The 11,698-nt window shown below is 46.9% G+C and overlaps 1 protein-coding gene across 1 annotated transcript; it reads left to right on the top strand.

The window, feature by feature from the left end:
- The first annotated feature begins 2,419 nt into the window (after positions 1–2,419).
- LOC129694039 (uncharacterized) lies at positions 2,420–9,265 on the top strand. The gene is made up of 2 exons (XM_055630768.1): positions 2,420–2,846; positions 2,882–9,265. The coding sequence occupies exon 2, from the start codon at positions 3,055–3,057 to the stop codon at positions 3,985–3,987; it is 933 nt and encodes a 310-aa protein (XP_055486743.1). The 5' UTR covers positions 2,420–2,846; positions 2,882–3,054; the 3' UTR covers positions 3,988–9,265.
- The last annotated feature ends 2,433 nt before the right edge of the window (positions 9,266–11,698 follow it).

Here is an 11,698-nt window from a genome sequence, read left to right as displayed (position 1 = left end):
CTGTGGCACTGAATTCCACAGACTCACCCTGTTCAAAGGCTGAGGGGAGACCTGAGAGAAATATATAAAACTATGAGATGCATAGGGAAGGTAGACAGTCAGAATCTTTTTCCCATGGTGCCAATGTCAAGGTTGAGAGGGCATAGGTTTAAGGTGAGAGGGAAAAATTGTAAAGGAGATGTGCGGGGCAAGTTTTACAACACGATAGAACTTTATTTATCCCTGGAGGGAAATTGATTTGCCAATAGTCATAAAAACACAAAACACATGAAACATGAAATTAAAGTGACGAGTGGAAAGGATTGGGGGATGTGCAAAGATTACGTGGGAGGGGGGTGGGGAGGGGAGTCAGTCTCAGTCTACCTCACGACAGAAGGGGGAGGAGTTGTACAGTTTGATAGCCAGAGGGAAGAAGGATCTCCTGTGGCATTCTGTGCTGCATCTTGGTGGGACCAGTCTGTTGCTGAAGGTGCTCCTCAGGTTGATTAGTGTGTCACAGAGGGGGCGCAGTTTGAGGAGCATCATCCCCTCCAAGTCCAGCACCCGTGAATACAACAGCCCCCAGGACTGGCCTTCAGAGCCGGCCTTCCTGATGAGCTAGTTGATCCCGTTGGTGTCCGCATCCTTCGCCCTGCTGCCCCAGCACACGGCATCGGTGAAGATGGCAATGGCCACCACCGATTGGTAGAACATCTGCAGCATCTTGCTAAATGTTGAAGGAGTGGATTCTTCTCAGAAAGCTCTGTCCCTTCATGTACAGGGCCTCAGCATTCTTGGGTCAGTCCCTTTTACTGAAGATAGACACCAAATGCTGGAGTAACTCAGCGGGACAGGCAGCATCTCTGGAGAGAGGGAATGCGTGGCGTTTTGGGTCGAGACCCTTCTTCAGACTGATGGTTTTTGTTCTCTCTGGTCAACTGTTGAACAGACCATGGAGGGTATCTGCAACACGCTGCCAAGGGAGGTGATTGAGGCAGATAGGACAGTTCCTTCTCTACAGAGATGCTGCCTGTCCCGCTGAGTTTACTCCAGCATTTTGCATTTGATCTCCTAGAAACATAGAAAAATAGGTGCAGGAGTTGGCCATTCGGCCCTTCAAGCCAGTACAGCCATTCAATATGATCATGGCTGATCTACTAAAATCAGTATCCCGTTTCCCCCATATCCCTTGATTCCTTTAGCCCTAAGAGCTAAATCTAACTCTCTCTTGAAAACATCCAGTGAATTGGCCTCCACTGCCTTGTGTGGTGGAGAATTCCACAGATTCACAACTCTCTCGTGTCTTCTTCCTCCCTCTCCAGATGCGCCAGAGATTTCCTGGGATTCGGGATGCACTCGCACACCTGAGAGTGTCACCTGTGTGTGTGCGGCCAGGTGCAACGCGCCCAGAGAGCTCACCTGGCTCCTCCCCCTCGCCAACATCAGCGGAAACCAAACCCGTGGACGTCTCCACACCTGGCAGGTGGCAGGCGGGCACCTGGTGATTGGTTCCCTCACCCTGAGAGGGGGGGATGGAGGGGAGGACGTGATGGCCTTGTGCTCAGTCCGTAACCGACACGGTGAAGCCTTGTTCAAGGTGTATCTGTCGATGGAAGGTGAGGACATCTCTGGGGGAGGGAAGTCATGGAGCCATAGTCATGGTCATAGTGTGTGGGAAGGAACTGCAGATGCCTCGGTTTAAATCGAAGGTAGACACAAGATGCTGGAGTAACTCAGCGTGACAGGCAGCATCTCTGGAGAAAAAGGATGGATGCCGTTTTGGGTTGGTCTGAAGAAGAGTCTCGTCCCGAAACATCACCCATTCCTTCTCTCCAGAGATGCTGCCTGTCCCTGCTGAGTTACTCCAGCATTTTGTGTCTGACATAGTCATAGTCATAGAGTCAGAATCACTCAGCGTGGAAACAGGCCCTTCGGCCCAACTTGTCCACACCAGCCAACGTGCCCCATTTACACTAGTCCTACCTACCTGAACTTGGTCTATATCCCTCCAAACCTGACCTATCCATGTACCTGTCTAACTGTTTCGTAATTGTTGGGATAGTCCCTGCCTCAACTACCTCGTCCGGCAGCTCGTTCCATACACCCACCACCCTCTGTGTGAAAAAGTTACCCCCTCAGATTCCTATTAAATCTTTTCCCCCTCACCTTAAACCTATGTCCTCTGGTGTCCGATTCCCCTATGTTGGGCAAGAGACTATGTGCATCTACCCAATCTATTCCTCTCATGATTTTATACACCACTATAAGACCAAGTTACAGTTTAGTTTATTGTCATGTGTACTGAGGTACATTGAAAAGCGTTTGTTGCATGCTATCCGCACAAAATTGCAGAAAGTTGTGGACGCAGCCCAGACCATCACACACAAACCTACCTCCCTTCCATCGACTCCATCTACACCTCAAACTGCCTTGGCAAGGCCAGCAGCATAATCAAGGACCAGTCTCACCCCGGCCACGCCCTCTTTCCCCCCTCTCCCATCGGGCAAGAGGTACAGAAGTGTGAAAACGAACGCACACACCTCCAGATTCAGGGACAGTTTCTTCCCGGCTGTTATTCCCGGCTGTTCCTGGAGAGGCCCAGGACCGTCGGTGAGCAGTCGAGGAGGGTCAGGGCGGTGAGTATATAAATCGGGCGCGGGGCTTGTTTTCACAGAGGCCCAGGACCGTTGGAGACAGTGGAGGAGGGTCGGGGCTTTTATCAAAATCCGTAACGTTCCACACTCCATAGTGAGGGTTCTGGTGGAAGCCGCTGATTGGTGGAAGCAGACTAGAGGAAGCAGCTGATTGGGTGCAACATCAGGTTAGCATTTGTGCTTTCTGGTTAAAGGTGCAGTGCTTTAGTAAAGGTACAGTGGGTTAAAGGGGCAGTGCTTTAGTAAAGGTACAGTGAGCCAAGGGTACAGTGGGTTAAAGGTGCAGTGCTTTTTGTTTATATAATAAAGGTGCAGTTTAAAGGTCACGAGGGAGCAGCTGTTGTGAGTCAGATACCTGCTGATTTCTCCCAGCAGTTTCTATTGTATTATACTGGTATCAGATCCAGGGTAAGGCGGGAGAATGACAGTCAGAGCAGTATACTGTTCTGGATGTCAGATGTGGGAGGTCATGGTGTCGGATGGCCCTCCAGACATCCACATCTGCACCAGGTGCAGCGAGATGGGGCTCCTAAGGGACCGTATTAGGATCCTGGAGCAGCAGCTCGATGACCTCGCTCTGATCAGGGAGAGTGAGGAGGTCATAGAGGGGAGTTTTAGAGAGGTGGTCACTCCAAAACCACGGGAGAGAGACATGTGGGTCACGTTAAGGAAGGGCAAGGGGCAGAGGCAGGAACGAGTGAGTACTCCAATGTCGGTACACCTCGCAAATAAGTACTCCTGTTTGAGTACGGATGGGGGTGACAGCCTACCCGGGGGTAGTGACAGCGGACGGGCCTCCAGCACAGAGACCGGCCCTGTTGCTCCAAAAGGTAGGGAAAAAAAGAGGGCAATAGTAATTGGGGACTCTATTGTTAGGGGGTCGGATAGGCGATTCTGTGGACGCAGTCGGGAGACCAGGATGGTGGTCTGCCTCCCTGGTGCCAAGGTCTCGGACGTGTCTCAACGCATCCAAGATATCCTTAAAGCAGAGGGAGAGGAGCCTGAGGTCGTGGTACATATAGGTACCAATGACATAGGAAAAAAAAGGGAAGAGGTCCTGAAGGGAGGATTTAGGGAGTTGGGAGGAGAGTTAAGAAAAAGGACCAAAAAGGTAACAATCTCAGGATTACTGCCTGTGCCACGCGACAGTGAGAGTAGGAATGGAGCGAGGTGGAGGATAAATGCGTGGCTGAAAGACTGGTGCAGAGGGCAGGGATTCAAGTTCCTGGATCATTGGGACTTCTTTTGGGGAAGGTGGGACCTGTACAGAAAGGATGGGTTGCACTTGAACCCGAGGGGGACCAATATCCTAGCGGGGAAATTTGCAAAGGCAGCTGGGGAAACTTTAAACTAGAATGGTTGGGGCGAGGGACTCAAATAGCGAAAGGTAGTAGACAGAATGGGAGGCAGGAAGCAGAAATGGGAAGCACTCGGACACAAGAGGAGAAAGAAAAAAAAGGAAATAAACAGAGAATAAGAGACGGGGGTTTTCTTAAATGTGCATATTTTAATGGTAGGAGCATTGTAAGAAAGGTGGATGAGCTTAGAGTCTGGATAGACACCTGGAAGTATGATGTTGTGGCGATCAGTGAAACATGGTTGCAGGAGGGCTGTGATTGGAAACTAAATATTCCAGGATTTCGTTGCTTCAGGTGTGATAGAATTGGAGGGGCAAGAGGTGGAGGTGTTGCATTGCTAGTCAGGGAAGATATTACAGCAGTGCTTTGGCAGGATAGATTGGAGGGCTCATCTAGGGAGGCTATTTGGGTGGAATTGAGAAGTGGGAAAGGTGTAGCAACACTTATAGGGGTGTATTATAGACCGCCAAACGGGGAACGAGAATTGGAAGAGCAAATATGTAAGGAGATAGCAGAGATTAGTAGTAAGCACAAGGTAGTGATTGTGGGAGATTTCAACTTTCCACACATAGACTGGGAAACACATTCTGTAAATGGGCTGGATGGGTTGGAGTTTGTAAAATGTGTGCAGGATAGTTTTTTGCAGCAATACATAGAGGTACCTACTAGAGGAGGGGCAGTGCTGGACCTCCTGTTAGGAAATGAGACGGGACAGGTGGCGGAGGTATGCGTTGGGGAGCACTTCGGGTCCAGTGATCACAATACCATTAGTTTCAATATAATTATGTAGAGGGTCAGAACTGGACCTAGGGTTGAGATTTTTGATTGGAGAAAGGCTAACTTTGATGCGATGCGAGATGATTTAATAGGAGTGAACTGGGACATTTTGTTTTATGGGAAAGATGTAGAAGAGAAATGGAGGACATTTAAAGGGGAAATTTTAAGAGTACAGAATCTTTATGTTCCTGTTCGGTTGAAAGGAAACAGTAAAAATTGGAAAGAGCCCTGGTTTTCAAGGGAAATTGGACATCTTGTTCGAAAAAGAGGGAGATCTACAATAATTATAGGCAGCATGAAGTAAATGAGGTGCTTGAGGAGTATAAGGAATGTAAAAAGAATCTTAAGAAAGAAATTAGAAAAGCTAAAAGAAGATATGAGGTTGCTTTGGCAAGTAAGGTGAAAGTCAATCCAAAGGGTTTCTACAGCTATATTAATAGCAAAAGGATAAGGAGGGATAAAATTGGTCCATTGGAGAGACAGAGTGGACAGCTATCTGCAGAGCCAAAAGAGATGGGGGGGATATTGAACAATTTTTTTTTCTTCGGTATTCACCAAGGAGAAGGATATTGAATTATGTGAGGTAAGGGAAACTAGTAGAGTAGCTATGGATACTATGAGGTTCAAAGTAAAAGAAGTACTGACACTTTTGAAAAATATAAAAGTGGATAAGTCTCCAGGTCCTGACAGGATATTCCCTAGGACATTGAGGGAAGTTAGTGTAGAAATAGCCGGGGCTATGACAGAAATATTTCAAATGTCATTAGAAACGGGAATAGTCCCCGAGGATTGGCGTACTGCGCATGTTGTTCCATTGTTTAAAAAGGGTTCTAAGAGTAAACCTAGCAATTATAGACCTGTTAGTTTGACTTCAGTGGTGGGCAAATTAATGGAAAAGATACTTATAGATAATATATATAAGCATCTAGATAAACAGGGTCTGATTAGGAACAGTCAACATGGATTTGTGCCTGGAAGGTCATGTTTGACTAATCTTCTTGAATTTTTTGAAGAGGTTACTAGGGAAATTGACAAGGGTAAAGCAGTGGATGTTGTCTATATGGACTTTAGTAAGGCCTTTGACAAGGTTCCTCATGGAAGGTTGGTTAAGAAGGTTCAACTGTTGGGTATAAATGCAGGAATAGCAAGATGGATTCAACAGTGGCTGAATGGGAGAAGCCAGAGGGTAATGGTGGATGGCTGTTTATCGGGTTGGAGGCAGGTGACTAGTGGGGGGCCTCAGGGATCTGTGTTGGGTCCTTTGTTGTTTGTCATGTACATCAATGATCTGGATGAAGGTGGTAAATTGGATTAGTAAGTATGCAGATGATACCAAGATAGGGGGTGTTGTGGATAATGAAGAGGATTTCCAAAGTCTACAGAGTGATTTAGGCCATTTGGAAAAATGGGCTGAAAGATGGCAGATGGAGTTTAATGCTGATAAATGTGAGGTGCTACACCTTGGCAGGACAAATCAAAATAGGACGTACATGGTAAATGGTAGGGAATTGAAGAATACAGTTGAACAGAGGGATCTGGGTATAACCGTGCATAGTTCCTTGAAGGTGGAATCTCATATAGATAGGGTGGTAAAGAAAGCTTTTGGTATGCTAGCCTTTATAAATCAGAGCATTGAGTATAGAAGCTGGGATGTAATGTTAAAATTGTACAAGGCATTGGTGAGACCAAATCTGGAGTATGGTGTACAATTTTGGTCGCCCAATTATAGGAAGGATGTCAACAAAATAGAGAGAGTACAGAGGAGATTTACTAGAATGTTGCCTGGGTTTCAACAACTAAGTTACAGAGATAGGTTGAATAAGTTAGGTCTTTATTCTCTGGAGCGCAGAAGGTTAAGGGGGGACCTGATAGAGGTCTTTAAAATGATGAGAGGGATAGACAGAGTTGATGTGGACAAGCTTTTCCCTTTGAGAATAGGGAAGATTCAAACAAGAGGACATGACTTCAGAATTAAGGGACAGAAGTTTAGGGGTAATATGAGGGGGAACTTCTTTATGCAGAGAGTGGTGGCGGTGTGGAATGAGCTCCCAGTGGAAGTGGTGGAGGCAGGTTCATTGGTATCATTTAAAAATAAATTGGATAGGCATATGGATGAGAAGGGAATGGAGGGTTATGGTACGAGTGCAGGCAGGTGGGACTAAGGGGAAAAAAATTTGTTCGGCATAGACTTGTAGGGCCGAGATGGCCTGTTTCCGTGCTGTAATTGTTATATGGTTATATATGGTTATCAGGCATCTGAACCATTCTACCACAACCAGAGAGCAGACCTGAACTACTATCTACCTGATTGGTGACCCTCGGACTATCCTTGATCGGACTTTACCTTGCACTAAACGTTATTCCCTTATCATGTATCTGTACAGTGTGGACGGCTCGATTGTAATCATGTATTGTCTTTCCACTGACTGATTAGCACACAACAAAAGCTTTTTCACTGTACCTCGGTACACGGGACAATAAACTAAACTGTAAAAACTGGAAACACACCTCTGGTTATACTTATAGGTAAGAGCTTCAATATGTGGATTGCAGTTTTGCTTACAGTAGGGATAATACTGATCGCTGAGTTAGCTGGAATCCTCATCTCCAAGTGGTAAGTGTAAATAAATCCACATTTTTATTTCCAAATCTATCCCTTTGTCATCTGCTTCTTATAACTGCTTCTGCCAGGCTAACGGGTCAGGTATGCAGCATCTCTGTGGAGAACGTGGACAGGTACAAAGTGCTGGAGTAACTCAGCGGGTCAGGCAGCATCTCTGGAGATTAAGCAATAGGTGATATTTCGCATTGGGACATTCATCAGACTGAAAGGTTGAGAAAGCCAGAACAAAACTGCCAGCAACAGATGACCTTTGACTATTGTGAGCCGTTTTGGGCCCTGTATCTGAGGAAGGATGTGCCGGCTCTGGAGACGGTCCAGAGGAGGTTTACGAGAATGATCTCGGGAACGAGTGGGTTAACATATGATGGGCACTGGGCCTGTACTCACTGGAGTTTAGAAGGATGAGGGGCCCCTCATTGAAATCTAAAGAATAGTTAAAGGCCTGGATAGAGTGGATGTGGAGAGGATGTTTCCACTAGTGGGAGAGTCCAGTACCAGAGGGCACAGCCTCAGAATTAAAGATCGTTCCTTTTGGAAGCAGATGAGAGGAATTTCTTTAGTCAGAGGGTGGTGAATCTGTGGAATTTTTTGCCACTGATGGCTGTGGATGCCAAGTCAATGGATATTTTTAAGGCAGAGATGGATAGATTCTTGAATAGTGCGGGTGTCAGGGTTTATGGGGAGAAGGCACGAGAATGGGGTTAGGAGGGAGAAATAGATCAGCCATGATTGAATGGTGGAATAGACTTGATGGGCCAAATGGCTTAATTCTGCCCCTATCATTAATTACCTGATAATCTTATGACCTACGTCTAATACAACTGCAACTTTGACTTTGTTGATGTGCAGATGTGCTGTAAACTTGATGTGACCTTCTGTTGTTCCAAGAGGGAAGATGTGACAACGGAGAAGGCTTCAGGAAACCACGATACCAATGTGATCTACTGCCCACACTCTGCCACCAATCAGGTAGTGGATCTCTGCATTTAATCTCAACTACAGATGATACAAAAGTGGACACTAAAAGCTGGAGTAACTCAGCGGGACAGGCAACATCTCTGGAGATACATGGATTGGACAAGCTTGGAGGGATATGGAGCAAGCACAGGCAGGTGGGACCAATGTAGCTGGGACATGTTGGCCGGTGTGGGCAAGTTGGGCCGAAGGACTTGTTTCCACACTGTATCACTCTATGACTCTATATAGACGATGATGTGGAGAGATAAAGAACAATGAATGAAAGATATACAAACAGGAAACAGGCCACTGTTAAACCCCTGTTTCACGGGGCGACTTGACGCAAGAGTTAACCAAAGTTGAACATCGTGGGAACCTCTTGCGATAACCGTACGGCATTCGTGAACCACCGTGGCGCTAACGGCAGGTACTCGTGTAACTTGGTGACTCAGGAGAAAATTCAAACAAGCTTGAATTTCTCCAAGAGTGACTTGTACACTTGTGGTTGAACATCGCAACATTATATGCACGTAGTGGCCAGTGCGATATCCGTACTGACTCTTGCGTGTACCGTGGGAACTCCTGCGAACGGTAAACCCGGAAGCTGGACAGAGGGGACAGAAGGTGAGTAAAAATTGTCTTCTGTGGGATTGAATTTAAAAAATAAAGATTTGCATCCGCATATGGACATCAACTTATTCATGAGTTATGTTAGACATTCAAGAAAATAACTATAATCTTTAAAAGGGACTTTACTGAAAGGTCCCGCATTTTTATGGTCCGTGAGAAATTTTTCACATGTACTTCTTTGAGAGATAGAGCTCAGAGTCCTCGCCGACCAGCGATCGATGCCTTTCCGAAGCAGGGTCCGGAACGCTACCAATCAATGTTCTCCAGAGACCCGTGTAAAGGAGTGAACTGCACATGCTGGTTTAAAACGAAGACAGACACAAAAAGCTGGAGTAACTCAGCGAGTCAAGCAGCATCTCTGGAGAAAAATAGGTGATGTTTCGGGACGAGACACATCTTCAGACTCAATTCCGATTAGGATGTCTGAAGAAGGGTTCCGATTCGAATCGCCACCTATACTTTTTCCCCAGAGATGCTGCCTGACACGCTGACTTACTCCAGCTTTTTATGTTTTTCTTCCCAGATCTGACTTACCTGCTGAGTTACACCAACATTTTGTGTCTGTGTTCACTATGAACATTGAATTATTTAATTTTAGGTAACTTATACTCTCTCTCTCTCTCCCCCTCTCCCCCCCCCCCCCCCTCTCCCCTATGCAGTAATTGTTGGTTAACCAGTCCAAGGTTTGCAACGCTGGTTCCCTCTTGGGATCACACTATCCCTAGCCAACAATTGGCCTATCAGGGAACCAAATATAGACATAAAGTGCTGGAGTGATTCAGTGGGTCAGGCAGCATCTCTGGAGGAAAGGGTTAGGCGACATTTCGGGTCGGGACCCCTCTTCAAAATACCCTGCTGAGGTCATCTGTTGTTGGCCCTGATTTGTCCCGGTCTTTTCTTGCTTCCAGTTCCCCCCTACAATCATCCCGAAGAAGGGTCCCGACCAAAAATGGAATCTATTCCTTTTCTCCAGAGATGCTGCTTGGCCCGCTGAGTTACTCCAGCATTTTGTGTCTAACTTGCTGATTCAGACAGTTTTTGATTTACTCTGTGAAACACACGTTGGAAATTTAAACTTGGGCGCAACTAACATCGTCTTACCGTGGAAACTCTTTAACTCAGCGGGCAGGCAGCAGTTAATTGTTGCTCCTTTCAGTTTCCCAGGGGGTCGGGACGGGACTGGAGTTGGGAGGGAAAGGTGGGGGAGTCGAGGGAGAGGAGGGGGAGACAGATGGGAGTGGCTTCATTTACTGGCGGCAGGTGTCTGTCACTGAAACAGGCAGGTGAGATTTCACATCCACCTTGTGTGTGCCTCTCTCTCTCTCTCCCTCCATCCCTCTCACACAGGCTGAGAGACTCTGCCTCAGTAACTGTGCTCACTCCATCTGTGTCTCCCAAATACACAGTAAAACTCTGCTTTGTGTGTGTATATACCAATTCAACCAAGGGAGGATATTTATAGTGTGTGAAAAAAAAGTGACATCATTTGTGCCACGTGATGATTTAATTACACTTGACAGTTACAATGTCATTCAAGATTTAACGGGAAAGCTCGGGATACGGACAAGTCACTCGCACAAATAACAGAAATGCCGAGTACCGTGGGAACTCTTTGTCTACCCCCCCGTTATATCGTGTGATATCGTGCTAGACCACGACCACTTCACTCTGGCTACATCTTGCATCAAGTCGCCCCGTGAAAAAGACCTATTAGTGGTTTGTTGGGTGAAAATGAGAAGCTCGTGCGGCTTGGGTGGGGGAGGGATGGAGAGAGAGGGAATGCTGGGGCTAGCTCAAGTTAGAGAAATCAATATTCATACCACTGTGTTGTAAGCTGCCGAAGCGAAATATGAGATGTTGTTCCTCCAATTTGCATTTAGCCTCACTCTGACAATGGAGGAGACCTAGGACAGAATGGGAAGGAGAATTAAAGTGTCCAGCAATAGGGGGTATGAATATTGATTTATCTAACTGTGGGAGAGTGGGAGAGAGAGAGTGGGTGTGAGTGTGAGAGAGTGAGAGTGTGGGTATGAGTGTGAGAGAGAGTGTGTGAGAGAGAGAGAGAGTGCGGGTGTGAGTGTGAGAGTGTGTGAGAGGAGAACATAAACAACATGGTTAAACCTGGGTGTGTGTGAGTTCAGGAGTAGTGAACCTTGCCGCTGATGGTAATTAAATGCCGGGCCACAACGCACTGCTCTGCACTAAACCCACAACTGCCCGTCTGCTTCCCTTTCCTTCCAGAGCGTGGGGTGTGGAGAGGATGGGCCGGTCCCAGAGGAGATGAAAGAAGGAGGGGAATGGGAGGGGGGGAAGAGCAAGTGGTCGTGTACGCCAACCTGCGGGAGCTGCCGAGCAGCGGAGACACCGTGCACAGTGGCGAGGGCGTGCAATACGCTGAGCTCTGGTTCCAGTCCAAGCAGGGGGAGGGGTAGAAACATAGAAACATACACAACAGGTGCAGGAGTAGGCCATTCGGCCCTTCAAGCCTGCACCGCCATTCAATATGATCATGGCTGATCATCCAACTCAGTATCCCGTACCTGCCTTCTCTCCATACCCCCTGATCCCCTTAGCCACAAGGGCCACATCTAACTCCTTCTTAAATATAGCCAATGAACTGTGGCCTCAACTACCTTCTGTGGCAGAGAATTCCAGAGATTCACCACTCACTGTGTGAAAAATGTTTTTTTCATCTCGGTCCTAAAAGATTTCCCCTTATC

The sequence above is a fragment of the Leucoraja erinacea genome, unplaced genomic scaffold (genome assembly GCF_028641065.1).
Source record: "Leucoraja erinacea ecotype New England unplaced genomic scaffold, Leri_hhj_1 Leri_527S, whole genome shotgun sequence".
Lineage (NCBI taxonomy): Eukaryota > Metazoa > Chordata > Chondrichthyes > Rajiformes > Rajidae > Leucoraja > Leucoraja erinaceus.
The sequence above is the reverse complement of the archived record's forward strand: the minus strand, read 5'-3'. Positions and strand labels throughout refer to the sequence as shown.